At 46.4% G+C, this 19,400-nt stretch overlaps 1 protein-coding gene across 1 annotated transcript in view; it reads left to right on the top strand.

Moving 5' to 3' along the window:
• The window catches only part of CASQ2 (calsequestrin 2), a 63,881-nt gene that overhangs the window by 36,520 nt on the left and 7,961 nt on the right, over nt 1-19,400 (top strand). The window contains exons 6-8 of the mRNA XM_011285085.4: nt 2,878-3,008; nt 4,463-4,508; nt 11,623-11,677. Of these exons, the coding sequence (XP_011283387.1) occupies nt 2,878-3,008; nt 4,463-4,508; nt 11,623-11,677 (232 nt within the window). The remainder of the gene's footprint in view (nt 1-2,877; nt 3,009-4,462; nt 4,509-11,622; nt 11,678-19,400) is intronic.

The following is a 19,400-nucleotide window of genomic DNA, read 5'->3' as shown; positions in this document are numbered from 1 at the left end:
GTCTCTGTTTCGAGACAGCAAAGACTTTGAAGCTACTGAAAACATTAGGGAATCTAGGAAGAAGAATCTACCGAGCAACATAAGGATGGGGTTGATGAGTTCTCTTTCTGCAAGCAGGGAAGACGTATAACTAGAGATGGCTTTCATTTATTTATTCATTTTCTCATTCAGAGAATATTTATTGAGTGCCTTTTATGTGCCAGAGGCTCTTCTAGATGCCAGGAACACAACATCGAGCAAAACAGATTCCTGTCCCTGTAGAATTTAGAGTTAATGTGGCAGGGGAGGAGGTGAGGTGAAGATGGGAAAACAGAAAGTAAATAAACAAACCAATAAATATGTTATATTAAATATATGAGTAAGAGAACCATAAAGACACTGAGATGTCAGGGCTGCTGATGTAGATTTGGGAGTTAGTAGTTTCCAACCGCTGTCCATATTGGTATCCCCCAAGGAGCTTTTGAAATCATGGGTTCCTGAGCCCTACATCTAGAAGTTGGTGTTTTTTTATGGTTGTGCCCAGGCCCAGGAATGTGTGTTTTCAGAGAGCTCCCTGGGGAGTTTTACCTGGCCCACAGGTTTGGGACCAGTACTGATTGATCTACCCATCCTGATCCTAAACCAAGCCACAACATCTCTGGAGCAAATGGAGCAAGAGAATCTAAGAGCTAAGGATGGCAGGCTTACTCTCCAAGATACCACTGCAAGAGTGGAAGAAAGGGCTTCTCAGGGATACAGAGCGGGGCACTCTGTGGTGGTGGTGGCGGGGATATGGTGACTATCTGGAAAATTTTGTTCGGGTTTCCCAGGACTGAAACTTAAGAACATCACAATCCAACTTTACGTTCATGATCTTAACATCGCAAAGCCAGACACTGGCGCTTACGGACTGGACACACACACACACACACACACACACACACACATACACACACACACACTGCCTGGATTTAAATTCAGGCTCTATCCCCCTCCACATATGTGATCTTGACAAACTGCATACACGGATTGTGCCTTTGGCTCATTATCTGTAAAATAAGTATAATGATGGTTCTCACCTCAGCAATCCAAGTGAGGATTCATAAAGGACTCAACAGAAAGCACCTTGCACGAGTGCCCGACACACAGTGAGCACCCCTTGTGCTTGCTACTATTACTGTTTTCCTGCGTCCTGTCAATTCCCACTTCCTATAAGCACAGTTCCCTGGTTCCTAACATATGTAGTAAGTGAAGTCAGAAACCCAGAATCCAGTGTCATTTTAAGCCCATTCTCTGACGGGCCCAGCTTTGTAAACAACAGTTTGAAAACCCAGACACTGGTTGTGTGGTTGCTGGGTCCCTCCTGCACTCCCCACCCCATCATCCACACCACCCCCGGCCCCGTACAAGAGGGGGGGGATCAGTAAGAAAAAACGCCACACTTCCCTGTCCCTCAAAATCAACATGACCATAAATCTCTTTTGACTGACTGTAGTTCCTAAGAAATGTCTTTTGGAATATAGTGACCTGGAATTAATAGCAATTGATGACAAAAGCCATAGGGACACCAGTGTTGGCTCAGAATGGCCCTCCTTGTATAACAGCTTATGTAATACCCAGTTCCTCCCCCTCCCCAATTAGTCACGGCTGCCCGGGGCCTCTGTACCATCGGTTACCACCACAGGGCGTCAGCTCTTAGGCAATTCCTCTTTCGTTTCAAGGGAACCACTGTTCATCCCTGTGCTTTCTTGGACCACAGCTCTGAACTAGAAAAGAATGGCATTTGATTTTCTACAAAGCGTTGCACATTCCAGGCCTCTCAAATCATTTCACAAAAAGAGATTTGAGCTCAGCAGCTCTGCAGGCGAACACAGCAACCATTCTGCCCTGAGAGCAGACCATGCGGCCACTTTAATCAAGAGCACCGATGTCTTCCGGGCTACAGGCTGGCTCCCCGAGCTTGTTATTTGGTAGAGGGTGAGCAGTTCACCCTGGCTTGCCGGGTACTAGCCCAGTGTTAGCACTAAGAGTCTGAAGTCTGGGAAAGCCCTCCACTCTAGACCAACCAGGATGGCTGGTCACCCTCTGGCTGGCAACAAAGCGGACAGTTCCCAGAGCCTGAGAACCCATAGGATAAGCCCTGCACTGAGAGAGAACCCTAGGGCCAGTGCTTTCAGCCTAAATCGAAAGGAAGGGGTAGGGGCTGATTGAGGACGGATTAATGGGTTGACCTCTGATTCTGAGTACTTGTATGCTCTAAATGGTTTCCATCAATTGCCTGTGCTATCAAAATTGGTTCAGTTAAATCCATGCATCCCAGAACACTGAGCTTGCTCTGTTGACATTTGCTTCTTCCCCCAGCCCTGGCAAATACAGTGGCGTGATGACGATTGTGCAATTAGACTTCACACTTTTTATTCCCACTGCTCCCTGCTCCTGCCTGGACCTCATCTGCCAGATAGGTTTTTTCCTTCCTATCGGTCCTTCTCGAGTCAGTTGAGCTAAGCATCAGCGATGAGTTTCTACCATTTCAACATTTAAAAAATTTTTTTTAACATTTATTCATTTTTTGATAGAGACAGAGCATGAGTGGGGGAGGGACAGAGAGAGAGGGAGACACAGAATCCGAAGCAGGCTCCAGGCTCTGAGCGGTCAGCACAGAGCCTGACCCGGGGCTCGAATTCATGGACTGCAAGATCATGACCTGAGCTGAAGTCGGACGCTTAACCGACTGAGCCACCCAGGTGCCCCTCTACTAGTTCAACATATAAGTTAAAACCGTGAAGAACACTGTCATGTCTTTGCCAGAAAACTCACGCACTCCTTACAGATGGGCAACCCACTGCCACTCTAAACTGACATTTAAGGAAACTATTGTTGGATTTCTGAATGTTACAGGTTGCAAAGAAATTATCCTTGAAGATGAATGAGGTTGACTTCTACGAGCCATTTATGGAAGAGCCCATTGCCATCCCCGACAAACCTTACACAGAAGAGGAGCTTGTGGAGTTTGTCAAGGAGCATCAAAGGTGCCCCAGATGGCATGCAGGGGATACGGGGTGGTGGTGGTGGTGGTGGTGGAGGTGGTGGTGGTCTAGGGTCTGGGGAAGGGAGAAGAACCTCTTGGTCCTAACATTGCGGGCCTCCCGAGAACAACAACCTGGAGTCCCTGCCCCAGTAGAACTGACGTCAGTAGTATGGCTTTGTTGGTCACTGATCAGTTGGGCAGGGATGTTGCTACCTTTTCTAAATATGGGTCTACACCTGCAAATGGGGTTAGACCACCTCCCCACAATCAGCAAATCCCCTCTAAGTCATAGTAAGATACAAGTCAAATTCCACAATAATAACAAAAGAGATTTAGTGACCGCCAAATACCAAATACCACACTAAGTGCTTATGGAAACTATTTATCTAACATTCAACATTATGGAGTAATTAGTATTATCCCAATTTTACAGATCAAGGAATTGGGCTACGAGTAGTTAAGTAGCTTAGCCATGGCTGAACATTTTATACACAGAACTTCTGGGAGAGGAATATTTGATACGACTTAGAGTCGCTGTAGCACAGATCGGCCCACTTTTCCCATAAAGGGCCAGAGAATAAATATTTCAGGCTCCGCGGGCCAGATGGTTTCTGTTGTAATACTCAGCTCTACTGTTGCAGTGTGAAAGCAGCTGTAGACAGCATGTAAACGAATGGGTGTGGCTGTTTCCCAATAAAAGCTTATTTACAAATACAGGAGGCACTGGCTGGATTTGCCCGCCAGCTCTAGTTTGCTGACCCCTGCTCTTGAGGGAGGGACAATATTGAGACATGGAACATGGGGGTGGGTTCACCGCTTCACCACCCACCTTCTCCAACACGTGCCCACATTGTTCATTGAACCTGGAGCATTATGATTGCATCACCTGGTTGTCCTGGTCCCTATAGGGAGGTGGCGTTTGGAGGAGCAAATATCAACATGCCCAGCACTATTTGCCAACATTCAGAAAGACATAAAACCATGAGCAAAATAGAGTTTTGCCTGTTCTTCCTAAACATCCCTAAAGAGATTTTGGGTGATGACCCAATGACAAGACAAGACCCAGTTCTGGGCTGGAAAAACCAAGACTTTTGTTTTCTCTCCCAGGTGTCCTCATTCTGGGCCTGTTCTGGGTTCTCAGGAGTGTCCCCTGTCAATGGGGAAGGAAATGGCTTCTTGCCCAGGGAATGAGCCCAGCCTGAGCCCTCTGACCCACTGTTTGTAATCCTTGGATCACATGGGTCTGTGAAAAGGCTGGGAGCTTCAGGCTCAGCTCTGTGTGTGACCAAGCAGGGTAGAACAGCTCTGTCTCCTTAGGGGAGATTTCTAGAGCTCTTCACCCCCTTCATGCCCTTGCAGATGAACCAGCATCTCATTGTACATTTCGCTGGGCTGAGGCTGCAGTGTCTGCCTTGGAAATCCCTCCTCAAAGAAGCTCACCTTTGTTTTTTTCAGACCCACCTTACGTCGCCTGCGCCCAGAAGATATGTTTGAAACATGGGTAAGAAAGTGGCAAACCCTTTCTGCCTTTTTAGACACGAGTATATTCCCCAAGAGGGGAGTCCCCAAACTTAAACCAAGTTTTATTGTGCCGGAATGGATGTCTGGAGGGTGGAGTATTTGAAATGTGGACAACATTTAAATTAAGTTAAATTAAAGCCCAGTTCTCCATGGACCCGGTTGAAGAGTCTTTGGTACCACCCACTAGGTAAGATTACTCCATCTCTGAGTTGGTTTCCCACAGTGACTACTGGCTTCTGTTGACTGGCAACCAGAGACCCAGGGTCATATAATGGAAGGAGCTCAGGCTGTGGGGGTCATAGAGACGCGGGTTCAAATCCAGAATCTGCTACCTGGTAGGTCTGCATCCTGCATCAAGTTATGTTATCCTTCTGAGCTTTAGTTAGTTTCTGCTTCTCATATCAGGGCTTTTTGTTAGGGACGAGCAGTACGAAGAACCCAGAGCGTGGTAGGTGTTTGGCCGGTCAACGGTAGCCCTTTTCATAAATGTCAACTCAAGGCGCTGGAAAGCGCTAAGTCAGATTATTCCCTGGGTCTGTGTCATAGATGATGTGTCAGGTGGGTCAAAAAGATAGATATTGAAAGATGGCCATGGAGGTGCACCTCCCCTCCTACCTCGGCTTTACACAAAATTCCCTAAACGATAACAACTAAAGTCTGTGGAGCATTTTTCAAAGCATGTATCCTCTTAAGCTGGATGTTTCAACAGTTCCAAAGAGTGATGTAGAACAGGTCATATTTAACATCATTTTACATGGGGCAACTGGTGGTCATGTGGATTAAGTTAACTACTCAACGATACAAAACTAATAAGCATTAGATCTTGGGACTTCAGTTTAGATCGTTTGGAGCCAAATCTCATGTTCTCTTTAGTAGAGTCCCCTGGAGGAAGCCATGTCCCCATAAGGCACCATTTTGTCAGGGGCCGTTGGGGGAGGAGAAAGGAATTAATATGGAGGCACTTATTTATTTATTTATTCTTTAATTCAGAGCCCAAAGTGACAGATGAACAGAACCATGGAGTAACTTAACACTTTGTGTTTTACTGCCTGGTAACTTATTTGTACATCTGAGGGCAGAGCAAACATTTCATGGGACACAGAAGAGCAAATAATCCCGTCTGGAGGAGCGGCCTATTTAAGAACAACCCAGTGCTTTGGCAACATATTTTCCTAACATTTAAACCTTTCAAAAATTTAACCTTAAAATTTTTTTTTTTAATGTTTATTTATTTTTGAGAGACAGAGCATGAGCAGGGGAGGGGCAGAGGAAGAGAGGGAGGCACAGAATCCAAAACAGGCTCTAGGCTCTGAGCTGTCAGCACAGAGCCCGATGCGGGGCTCGAACCCATGGAAGGACCGTGAGATCATGCTTAACCGACTGAGCCCACCCAGACGCCCCTCAAAAATTTAACCTTTAGGAGGTCTTGTGACAAGACTTAAAAATAACAAAAGTGTACAACAGTGCTTTAAAAATAATATTCCCTTAAAAACATTTTTACCTTTTACTTAAAATAATTTCAGACTTACAAAAAAATAATGTAAAGAATTCCATGATCTGTTTACCAGATTCCTTGAATGTTAGCATTTTATCTCCTTTGCTTTATCACACACTTCTGGACAGATACAGATATAGACTTTTTTCCGGCTGAGTTATTTGAGAGTAAGTAGCAGATACAACTCCCCTTACCTCTAAATACTTCAGACGTTTTCTAAAAACAACGAATTTCTCTCATAACCACAATATACTTACCAAAATCAGGAAATTAGTAAAATTCTATTTCATCTATGGACCGTATTCAAATTGACCAGTGTCTCACTAGTGCCCTGTATAACACAAAATATATATATATATATACATACATATTTTTTTTCCTGGCCCAGGATCTGATCTTGGATCTCACATTCATACTTTGTTGTTATGTTTCTCTAAGTTGTCTTTAATCCCAAATAGGCTCTTGATGTTTATCTTTCATGACACAAAGTACCATTTTATATTTTATTTTATTTTGTTTTATTTTTTATTTTATTTTATTTTATTTCATTTTATTATTTATCTCATCTCATCTCGTCTCATCTCATCTCATCTCATCTCATCTCATCTCATCTCATCTTATCTTTGAGAAAAAGCAAGAGAGTTCACATGAGCAGGGGAGGGGCAGAGGGAGAGAGAGAAAATCTTAAGCAGCTCCATGCTCAGCACAGACCCCAGCTCGGGGCTTGATCTCATGACACTGGGATCATGACCTGAGTTGAAATCAAGAGTCGGATGCTCAACCAAGCCACCCAGGCACCCCACAAAGTACCATTTTATTTTATTCATTTTATTTTTTAATTATGATTTTTTTAAAGTGTTTATTTATTTTTGAGAGAGAGACAGAGCGTGAGCAGGGGAGGGGCAGAGAGAGAGGGAGATACAGAATCTGAAGCAGACTCCACGCTCCAGGCTGTCAGCACAGAGCCCGACACAGGGCTCAAACTTACAACCGTAAGATCATGACCTGAGCCGAACCTGGATGCTTAACCCACTGAGCCGCCCAGGGGCCCCCACAAAGTACCATTTTAAATTGAGAGTGATTCTCACTGTTCTATTGTGCTATGGCTTTCATTCTTAGTTCTTTTTATTTTCTTCATCCCTAAGAGATGCCCTGCCTTCAAGTCTTTTCTCACTGACACAGCATATCACACCCAAGATACCACGTGCTATGGCACAAGAGCCTGTGTCCTGCCCCTCCCCCTGACCACAAACACCCTGCCACCCCAAGCCGCCCAGTAGAAATGCTCCTTCTCATTATGTCAGAGGCAGTTGTTCAGAAAGACCCTTCCACTGTCTGGCTTCACTGGAAGTCATTCTCTGCTTCCTTTTCACTTAAGGAAAAAGGTATGTTACAGCCTTTTGCTATGATATAACAATGACGGCTGGTATTTTCTACATTATTACATATTCAGTTGTTTTCTAATCAGGAAAGGGCTGTGTATTAAACCTGCTAGAGGAAAGGGCAGCTAGACTGGTTTCCTTCTTTCCTACACCCCATCATGGAAAACCCACATGACTTCCCCAGAGGCCATAACCAGACCTAACCAGTCCCAAGTCTCCATCTAGGGCGGGAAGCCAGGACAGACCCTTCCAGCATCATCTTTCCATCCGTAAAAAGGAGAAGTCAGAGGGATTTCTGGGGAGCCACCCTCCATGCACCTTCCCCGTCCACCTTTGCCCACCTAGAAGAGCTCTGCTCCAAAGAACAGCACCTCCATGGGCCACTTGGCTGCAGCAAATGAAACTACAGATGCTGGAGAAAGTGACCAGTTAATGAACTTGGAAGTCTTTAACTTCACCACCCACTTCCCTAGACATTGCAAAATATTTAAATAAGATAGAAAAACTAAGTCAAGCTAGAGCACCTAGCGGCTTTTCTCTTTCCCCAGCTGTGCGGGTTTTTAAAGCAGCAAGCCATAAAAAACACAGAATTGAATATTACTAAAGAAATTGGTGGCCAGCAATACTTGCTGTGTATAAATCGAATAGCTATTTGTTTATTTAGAATATTTAAAGAATATCAAGGTGGGGCAAGGTGGTCCAGACTGAGTGCTGACGTGTCCTTCCTCTTTGACACTTTATCTTCCAACCGGCTTGCCATGCTGGCAAGTGGTCAGAGTCCCGGGAAAAAGCCCACAGGGATGGGAGTCAATAGTTCCTTAGAAAATAATCCTCTGTCTGTGGCAGTAACAAAGTAGTACTTCTAAAAGGGGTGGGGATGGGGCAGAAACTTCCAGATAAGCCCCTGGAGCATCCCATTGCACCAGGGAGTCTTCAGTTTTAAGTGCATTTTTTTTTCCTTTGCATCTCTCCACTCAACAAGAGTAACAAACCTTCAATAGAACCTGGAAGGAAACAGAGCAAAACAGGAACAGTGGTAATTAATTTATCTGGTTGGTGGGTAACTAGTTTCTTCTTGGAATTTAACATTTTGTAGATTTTTCAACAAGTGTTTAAGATTCTCATCACCATATTCTTTTTTTTTTTTTAAGTCAATGGGCATTAATAAGAACCTATTACATTGTGCTAAGCACAGGGGTTATAAAAATGAACATTGCTGTCATGTCCTTAGGAGTTCAAGGTTGAGCAAATGAAACAGTCTCAAAATGTATAAACCAGTCCAGTGTGTTGATGCTGTGACAGATGGACATACAAAGTGAAAGAGAATTCAGAGTAAAGTATTCACTAAAGTAATTCTAGATCTCCAGTTCTTTGGGGGATCTGGGGCTCAGTCACTTTACATAAAGGCCCCTTATCAGCCTCCTTTAACTTAAGAGTCACTAATCTGAGTTTGAAACACCTACACACCCTGCAGGGGACAACAGATTCATGGAACCCATTCTACTGCTTTAGGTGATGTCAAGGAAGAAAACTTTCCTCTACCCTCTTATGTTCAGTATTGAAGGCCTGCAAATTAAACTGACAAAATACAGATTAGCATGAGCAAAAAACAGATTTAATGACCGATTATGCATGGAAGTTTACAAGGAAATGTGACTCAAGAAGGGGCTTAGCATCTTAATTGGAAATGGAAGACGCAGGGGGCAGTTCTGGGAGAATAGGTGACCTGTTAGAAGGTTGAGGTAAAAGAGAACTTATGGAAAAACAAATGACTTTTTTGGAAAGAGAAATGGGCCCTTGGGGAATAGATGGGAGATTTGATAGTTTTGTGATAATATCTACCTGAGAAATTAGAGCTACTTTCGGGGAGCGTGTTGATGACAATTGAATTCTTGTGGGCGGCTCTGTTTTTAGGTAGGTAAAGGATTTCAGGAATTCATATGCCTTCGGCTCAAAGTAATTTTTATGCCACAGTGGCTTATTCTGGACCTCCTTCAGTGAGAAAGTACAAGCATGTGGGGCCACACAGAACTGACTGGAATCCCAGCCATGTCCATGCTAGTTCTGTGGCTTTAGGTAAGTCACTTCAATTCTTTAAGCACTAAACAGGAATAAGACTTTCATTTGCGATTTCGAAATAATGTACTTACAAAGTACTGATACAAAAAATGGCAAGTGGCAGATACTATTGTGGCCGTTTTAACCATTGTTATTTCAAGGCATAATCCCTTCCCTGCGAGAGCTTGCCATCTGGTTGGGAAGGGAATATTGGTGCTATTAAAAAGATAGTTTCCAAGGCAATATGATCCAAAGACCAAATGGGTGATCTGGAGCGAAGGCTGTGGGGTTCGGAGAAAGCCCCTGGGTGGTCTCAGTCGTGTGGGTGGCCATCTTGGTCCTTCCTCACTCATGCGTGTTGGGTTCTCACTGAGCAACCCTGATTTCTAGGCTTGCCCGTGGATTCTCCCTCTGTGAGTTTATTACTGAAAATATCTGGCAGCCGGCATGCACCCGCTTCTTTGCAAGTGTTAAGCACAGGGCTGTGTGCTGAATCTTTGAGCCCCATCAGTCCGGCATCCAGGCACCGTCTTAGGCCTGGGGAGTGACAGGCATATTATGAGCAGACTCTTAGCAAACAAATATAGATTCTTAATTCCAAAACCAATTTCCAAATGCATTCCAGAAGCACACACAGAAATGAAGCCTGCTCCACAGAGTTAATACTGCTCACTTCCAGCTGATGGCAGGAGACAAGAGACACAGGATCGCCTAATGAGAACTGATCAGGATATTCTCTTTGGCGATAATAGCAAATGTAAAACAGTCAAACCTCAGACTCCCCTTCTGGTTGCTGTCGGATTTGTGTAATAAACTTGCACACAGACGCACGCACACACGTATATATCCGTACAATTCAATTCCCCAGGGCATCTGACCAAGCCCAGGCCCACTCTCTTGTTTTTAACAATAATATTTTCCATTTAATCTCTCTTAGAATTTTTGGAGGTTTTGTCCATTCCAAACTCAAAGGGAAAAAAATTAGCATTTAGATAGGATTGCACCAGCATTAAAATCAATTGAAATGAAAACAGAGGATCATGGGAGGGTTGAGATGCCTGGAGTTTTTTCTATAGGATGATTCTAGTGTGACAGCCAGGGTGCCCAGTGACTCCCTTTCATTAGTATTCACTCAGATTTGTCCCCAGTGCCTCCTTCTTATACATCTTCCTCTCCGTGTTTTTTGGGGAATCACGGTTCTCATCACAGAGGGTCCTCCAAAGCTCCTGCTATGGATGGGATGGGGTGGGTTGATGCGAAGGAGACACAGGTGTATGTATGGCCCTTTCTGTCCAGGATGTAGAAACATGGAGTGCCACTTGCCCACAGATGTCAAATAACTGCTGGATTCTCGGCCTGGCCCCGGGCCTCCACAGCCACACCCACTTGTCAGTGTCACACCCTCAGTTTTCACTAGCTCCCACATCCACTCTTCCCACAGCCCCCGACACTCACAGAAATCCGTTACAGGCCTTTACTGCTTCGGCAAGCTTTGGGACTCAAGCAGAAAGGACCCCAAGGAAAGAAACCTGGAAAGTCAACGTCAGCAAGGTGCCCCTTACTGACTACAAAGGTTCTTCAACAGGAGGTGTGTTAGCGGAGAAGCCCTACGCTTGTATATGATTCTTGTGTGAACAGAACAGACCCACGTCCTAATTTGCCTCAGAGTCCTGTCTGCTGTCAGTTTGCGGCCGGTTGCAGGGTCCGTCAGCAGCATTCAGAAGTTCCCCTAATCGCTGGTTCTGGCGGTGAATTTTCGAAACACAGGACGACAACGGCGTTTACTGAGCTAGGTGCAGAGTGCTTGCTGCCCTCAGAGTGCCTGACGGGCCAGACTCACGTTTTTCCTCCTTGTGCCTTTTACTGCAGCTCTCCTGGACCCAGCAGCCCACGGGAGTGAGGCCCTGTCAGTGCTGATGTGTGTAGTGGTGTTTTCCTGTCTCGCAAACCCATTTATCAAACAGCACGTGTTCCTCCCAGTTGCTCGTCAATATTTCCTTCCTTACTGTGCGCCCCTCTGTTCCCCTGGCCCCCGTGTCCACTGCCCCTCCACCACCTTCCCGCTGCCCATTTCCGTTTCAGCCTCCCTGTCTGTCTCTGACTTGCTCCTTAGTATCTCTCCCCCTGGGAGCGTAACCTTTGATTCTTTTCTCCTCCAGGAAGATGATTTGAATGGGATCCACATTGTGGCCTTTGCAGAGAGGAGTGACCCAGGTAGGAAACCCCCAATCTTCCCCTTTGCACCTTGAGCAAGATCTGCCTTCTCACCTTTGCCGGCCCTCATTCCTTTCTCTTCCCTCACTTCCTGTCTGCAAGGCCACTGCAAGATATTGGGCACCCCCTGGTGGTCGCTTGTTACGTAGGACTTCATTTTCAGTTGTGCTGGTGGCTAAGGGATGTGGATGAATCATAACCTCATTCTGTTCTGCTTAGCTGGCCAAACTAGGAAGGAGCACTGAGTATTGGGGAGGATATGAAAACATCCTAGCTTTACAGGGTGTGTGTGTGTGTGTGTGTGTGTGTGTGTGTGTGTGTGAGAGAGAGAGAGAGAGAGAGAGAGAGAGAACTTCTGTTCACATTAAGTTTATTTACCAGTGTTGTGATCTAGCCTATATAAATAACAATCCTATGTTAGAATTACAACAAATGTACCCTTTGGTTTGTAAAATCCTGTATGTGCTTGGGAAACTTCATAGAAAATATTCCCTCAAATAATGAGAACTGGACAAAACTAACAGTTAATTTCTCAGGTGCAAAATAACCCTATAAATGGATGAGTAACTTGGTTTTATTTGGGAACCTGGATGACTATTTCCTGGCTTCACTCTTTTTTTTTAATTAATTTATTTATTTTGAGTGGGGGTCGGGGGCAGAGAGAGGGAGAGATAGAATCCCAAGCAGTCTCAGTTCTGTTTGCACAGAACCCAACCATGAGATCATGACCTGAGCTGCGATCAAGAGTCAGACGCTTAACCGACTGAGCACCCAGATGCCCCTTGGCTTCACTCTTTTTCACATCCGTGAAGAGTGAAGTGCAGGAAAAATCAATATTGTTGGCGGTAAAATGCTAGGTCCCTTTGGACCCTTTGGTCCCTTTGGCGGTAAAATGCTAGGTCCCTGTGAGATAAATCGTCCCCAAAGGGAAAGTGTGAGTGGACATTCTGAAGTGTGTTTGGGGAGACCTGGCAAATCCAGATTGCAACCAGGGAAGGCAGGGAATTTCATTTAGGATGGCTAAACAGCCAGGCCTTGGGCCATAAGGTGCCCGGGCAGGGATTCCAAACCTGCCAGCACAGAGAAGCACAAGCACCAAAGCCACCTGGGGCTGATTATAACGGGACCTTCAGAAACCTGTAATTTCACAGAACTCCGAGGTGAGTTAGTTAACACAGCATTGGGTTTGGGAACTGCTGCTCCAGGCAATGTAGGACTGTGGCCTTTGCCTGGGGCCTCTTGTATACTCATAGAGATGACCAGGAAGCTCCGAGAAGCTGAGCAAACTTCCCACGAGGGCACAAGGAATTAGTGGTAGGTCATGAGGGAGCCAGAGATGGTCTTGGCCATCAGTGCTTACCTGGTCCTTGTGCAGTGCCTTGACGAATAGTAGATACTCAATAAACAGCTGTCGGGAGGTGATCAGATCAGCACGTGACTGACCAAGACTGAGCCCCAAGACTCCACTGCCATGCTGTTAATACATTATCAGCCTGCATAGTTCTTACAGATTGAGACTTAGATGTTGTTATCATACAATTTTTAATAAAACTTGAGAGATAGTCCCTACATGACAATATTCACTTTAAAAAATTGTTTTTATTGCTTATTTATTTTTGAGAGAGAGAGTGGGAGCAGGGAGGGGCAGAGAGAGAGAGAGACACACACAGAATCCGAAGCAGGCTCCAGGCTCTAAGCTGTCAGCACAGAGCCCGACATGGGGCTCGAACTCATGGGCAATGAGATCATGACCTGAGCCGAAGTTGGGTGCTTTAACCGACTGAGCCACCCGGGCGCCCCAACAGTATTCACCTTTTTAAAGTGTGTGATTCGGTGTAGCTTTAATATATTCACAAAGCTGTGTTCTATCTAGTTCCAGAATGTTTTCAGGCCCTCAGAAGGAAAGCCCACGCCCATCAGCAGTGGCTCCCGTTTCTCCTCCCCCAGCCCCGGGCAGCCACTACTCCACTTTCTATCTCCATGGATTTGATTATTCTGGACACGTCATAGAAGTGGAATTACGTAATCTGTGGCCTTTTACGCCCGGCACCTTTCGCTTGGCCTAATGTGTTCGAGGTTCTCCATTATGTAGCAGGCATGCATCAGTAATTCACTCCGTGTTAGGGCCAAACACTGTTCCATTGTATCAAGACCAAATGTATGCTCCAAATTATCTGAGGGTTTCCTCCTCCCTTTTTTTTTTATTAAAAGTTCTGAACGTCCACTCTGTCTCAGTTTTCCCATCACTGACTTGCAGAGTTGAAAAAACTCTCCCAGGATATCTAGTCTTTGACTGAAAAAGAAAAGCCCGAATGGTTCCGGCTTCTCTCCACAGTTTCTGGCTACCCCTCTGCCCCTGGAGGAGAAAATAGCAAAGGAAGCCAATTGCCCAGGGTTTACAAGGTATAATCAAACAGAGTCGGATTCCTGGTGTTGTGTGAACAGAGATGGACTTGCCATCAGCAGCAGTGTGCTGGCCAGACTCAGGGTGGGGGTGGGGGGGCTTCCTCCCTCCCCACCCCCACCCTGCCCCACCTGCTCCCTTCCAGGATGGTGGGGGAAGCCTGTCTGGCTCTTCGGAACAATGGAACAAAGAGGCCTCCAAGAAGTTGTAGGAACCTGTTTGACAGAGATTGCTGCTGTAATGAATCAAGCTCCTGAAACTACTTTCACCTCCTCCCTGCACAAATATCCCTGGGCCCGAAGCTGTGTCTTTCCCCAAAGGAGCCCAAGCTTGGGCTTGTTACTGAGAAGCGGGAAGAAATGCACTGAAAGAGGGGGCGTGTGGTCTCATAGCAGATTTTTTCATCAAGGGAGGGCCTGGCCCACTCAGGCCTAGGAAAGGGAAAGGCTTTTCTGCGAAAGTCCAGACTGTGTGGCCAGTCAGTCATTATCCGAAGGTCACTGATGTGTAACCCGGGGCTGAGGGGCCTGGCTGCAGGACTAGGAATTTCATTCCTGCCCAGACAGTGGCTGCTCATATACCTTTGCTCTTGCTAACAAGCTGTACATGGCCGATTGCCCCAACCAAATCCTTACCCGCTGGCCAAAGAACGATCATACATCCAGGAAGTGCATACGATTCTCCTTAAAGAGCTAACAGTCTTGAGGAAACGCGCTATACGGAGATGACCTCATCCGGTCCCCAAAGCCACGCTGCGATATATGTGTGATTATTGTCAACCCAGCTCAGATGAGAAAAGCGGGTTTTAGAAGTTAAATGACCCAAATCACTTGCTGTGTCTAAGCCAAGATTCAAATTCCAGCAGGCTTTCTTGACCTCCGAATCCGTCCTGATTGTGATGAAATAAATGGTCATGATCACTTGTCTGCTTATGAGACAGAACCCCACGCGGGCGTCCCATTTTACAACTTGTTCCCATTTTACAACTGAGGAAGCTGAGGCCAGGGTGGCCTGCTGGGGGAAGCAGAGCAGGAATGAGCTGTCTGGCTTCCTTCACAGGAAGGCCTTGCTGCAGACTTGGGGGCCCCTCCCAGTTACCACCTCAATGGCCTCCAGTGATCACTCGGCCCGCCCTCCTTCCTCTCTGCTGCCCTTCACCACCCCCTCCACCTCCACCATGTGAAAGACACAGAGAAGTTCCATAGTGTGTGCTCGAGATCACATGGCCAGAGGCAGAGCAGACACAGGAGCTTCGATTTCTTGCCGGCGCAGCTGAGCACCCTACCTGCCGGGCCACCTGGCCCTAGATGGGCTCTGAGCATGCGCAATGCAGCTGGAACGTGGAGATGGGGAGGGGGCAGGGAGGGGTGGGCAGGGAGGGCAGGAGAAAGGGGGAAGTGAGAAGAGAGTGCCAAGTAAAGGAGGGAGGTCAGCCGTCCTCCCCGCTGTCCACTGATGTTCCCAGCTTTGGAATACGACCGTCTATCCTAGTGATCTGGGTCCCTCAAGGGCTCTTCTCCGACCGGTCCTGACAATGCCAGCTGTGAGCTTGGTTCCCAGACTTCAGAGCCTGCTCTCTGGGCCCTGGAAGGACACGTCTGGCGCTCTGCTCTCGCCCCAGATCCCAGGCCCTGTGTGCGGCTCCGTCTTCCTCCTCCAGAGCCTCTCCCGCTCCTGCGCTCAAGATGCCCCCGGAGCCACAGTTTGACAGGTTTGAAAACGAACGCCTCTCCTCTGCCGCCCCTAGATGTGTCTGCATCAGGCTGACATCTTCTTTATAACACCTGCTGAAAGGTTCGCAGACTGGCGTTTCTACATGACCGCATGCTGGATGGATATCCTCCAAGGGCCCAGGGAATATTCGCAGTAACAAGCTGGAAACGCAAGGACGGGCTGCCGTGTGCAGACGTGGATTGGCCCCAGAATGAACGTCTCCAAGCCCTGTTCCAACTGGATTGCAACCACCTGAGGTTCTTACGAAATGCTTTTGAGACCAGTTGTCTGCAGTGGGCATGCTGACTGCTTCCACATGCAAATCTGATTTATCGAACTTAGCATTTGGGGTTCTTGCTAAGTGCTAACTGTGCATGTATCACAACCTTATGTACTAGGTATGGTCCTTATCATCTTCCCTGATGTACAGATGAGGAAACGAAGGTATGGAGAATTTAAATAACGTCACCAGGTCACATAGCTAAGAAGTGGTCGAACTGGGGCTCAAATCCAGGCCCCCAGCCCCTGGGCTTGGCTCTGAGATACACAGGTCTCTGCCAGACAGAGCCCTGGCTCCTGTCACGGCTGGGACTGTCCCCCAGGGCTTGGTCCAGCCTCATTCCCACCAGATCCTCCCTGCCTGGGAGGAGGAGAGCATAATCACCAGTTTCCCCTCCCACAGAGCTGTGATTCCCAGAGGCCTCTCGCCAGCCGTGGGAAACCTGGCTCCACACTGGCCCTCAGCGCTGGGTCATGGGACGTCAGGTTCCAAGCCTGTGTGGCAGGGAGGGAGTCACAGTTCTCACAGTGCCAGGTCCCTCTTCTTTATTTAGGTCGATCTCTGAGACTCCAGTCACACTCAGGGACACTGCTGAGTTAGCCAACCAAACACCCTGGGGCTGGGAGGAAGAGGGGGCGCGGCCCTGTCCACCTGCTCCAGAGGACGCTGCCCCCATGCTGTTTCCTGGAGCCCCGTGCTTCCCTACTATTGAAGCTTTCACACTCAGCTTGCAAATCTCAGGCACAACTTTGAGAGAAGAAGATGGCAACAGCTTTGGCAGGAGTGCCGAACTCTCAGACGGAAAACGACAGCGGAAATGGCTCTAGACGTGTAGACCGAAAACCTGAGTTACAGTCCTGGCTCTGCCCCTTGCTCTCAGGTGACGCCGGGCAAGCCACATACTCTCCTTGTGTCTCAATTCCATCCTCTTTAAAATGGAGATACTAAGATCTTCCTAACCCCATCAGAACCAGATGTGAAGATTAAATGCAGAGATTAGTCCTGTAGTTGTTTTGGTGTCTAAATAACTACTGGCCCCCCAAAAGCACAGAATAATATTTCCTCCTTTTTTTTTTTAAATCTAGCTTTTTAAAAAATCGTGGACTATTCCTTCTGAAAGATACATGGGGGTGCCCGGGCGGCTCAGTCGGTTAAGCATCCACTTCTTGATTTTGGCTCAGGTCATAATGTCACGGTTGTGAGATTGAGCCCCTCGTAGGCTCTGCCTGAGAGATACTCTCTCTCCTTCTCCCTCCGCCCCTCCCCCACGCACACACACACCCACTCTGCACACACATTCTCTCTGTCCCCCCCCAAAAAAACAATTAAAGATATACAGCCACACTCTTACAAGGTCTCTAAGCTTAGTGCATCACTGATGAAGTAAACATTTATTCATTTCAAATCCACCTATTTATTCATGTGATTCCAATTGTGGGCTCATCTTCTGCTTCACATTGAATAACAAAAGTGAAATGTGGCTTCCTACACCTGCCTTCCTGGTCAGAAAGGGAGGGTCCATCATGGCTGTTTCTCTTTCCCAAGACACCTGCTTGGACACCTGTTTTACAAAGAAACAGAAGCTGTCCCTAAGAGGAAATTGAACTTGTAACTTACAATTTTAGCAACTAAATGCCTGGGAAACCAATCTAGCTACCTTAACCCAGCTTTCCCAGATGCATGAGAATCCATTCCAGCAGGTCTACATTCAAGGCTGGGATAAAGGGGAGAGAATGTATCTATCAGGCTGTGAACCTTGAATCAAGAATATCCAAGTTAGCTTAATGACTTTAGAACAAAGGAGACAAATCTTGCTCTAACCCACATATTGAGGCAAGATTCTCATAGCTACACCTACTGGCACAGCCACCCTGAAGCCTTCAGTCATAGAGTCATTAACAGGGGCCAGAAGGAACCACCCCATCACATACTGTCTCCCTGTGTAACTTCCTATGAGTCTGTCTTCTCTATTGCATGGGGCCAAGACTGTATGTAACCCACCACTTGTGCCCAGATCATTGTATTTATTACTGATGCATTGAATGGAGAGATGAATGGTCAAATTCCTTGTATTCAAGCAGAAGAATCCAGATGATTTAGGAATAATGGCTAAAGCTTACTATGTGCCACGCACCATCTCAGTGCTTTAGAGGTATGAGCTCATGTAACCTACAACCACCTTATGAAACAGGTACTATGATTATCATCATCCCATCTTTACAGATGAGGAACCAAGACTTGCCCTAAGTCACACTCAAAATGGCGGAACCTGGATTTGGACCAAGGTTGTTTGCCCCAAGGGTCCGTGTGTTTAAGCATCAAGCCAGGCTCCTTCTGTCTGTTCTGTTCTTGAAAATGTCCAGGGAGGAGAAGGATTATGACCATTATGGAATTCGTCATCCTGAAAGTCAAAAAGCTGCCTTTGGATCTGGATGAGGTTTCTCTTGCTTTAATGTCAACCTCATTTATCCATTTATTACTGTGAATGTTTTCTGAGATTTCCTTACTCCTCTATAGATGCAAAAATCTTTTATATTCCTAAAAATAAGCATTAAGCCAAAATTTTCACTTCTCTTGTTTATGTAAAAACTCCAGTCCATTTGATTTTTCTTGCAGAACCCAATTTTTATTCCTTCAGTTTTTTTTATTTTTATCTCCAAGCCTGCTCTAGCATGTAGAATAGAAAAGGTTCCTGTACATAGCATTTCTTTGTATTTATTCCAACATTCTGTAGGGTTTTCCATCAGAAAACTATAGTGCTATCTTGTGTGTTTAGTCATATTTTTTTAAGTTTTTTTTTATTTATTTTTGACAGAGAGAGGCAGAGCATGAGTGGGGGAGGGGCAGAGAGAGAGAGAGAGAGAGAGAGAGGGAGGGAGACACAGAATCCAAAGCAGGCTCCAGGCTCTGAGCTGTCAGCACAGAGCCCGACACAGGGCTTGAACTCACGGACCATGAGATCATGACCTGAGCCGAAGTCGGACGCTCAACCGAGTGAGCCACCCAGGCGCCCCTGTTTAGTCGTAGTTCTGGTGACACCCTTGCCCCTTTGCAATACAGTGTCCAACTGGCTTCTTGCCTCCCTTTATGCGAGTTCATCTTTTGTATCTCGAGTTTAGTTTCTACTTGAATCAGGGTCTGTGTCATTGAATTTCATCCTCTGTGTGAATTTCTGATTTGTCAAGTTCACTTAAAAAAAAAAAAGTTTATTTATTTTGAGAGAGAGCAAGAGAGCATGAGTGAGTGTGGGGGAGGGGCAGAAAGAGGGAGACAGAGAATCCCAAGTAGACTCCGTGTTATCAGCAGAGAGCCCAAGGCGGGGCTTG

This window comes from Felis catus, chromosome C1 (assembly GCF_018350175.1).
Source record: "Felis catus isolate Fca126 chromosome C1, F.catus_Fca126_mat1.0, whole genome shotgun sequence".
NCBI classification, from domain to species: domain Eukaryota; kingdom Metazoa; phylum Chordata; class Mammalia; order Carnivora; family Felidae; genus Felis; species Felis catus.
The sequence above is the reverse complement of the archived record's forward strand: the minus strand, read 5'-3'. Positions and strand labels throughout refer to the sequence as shown.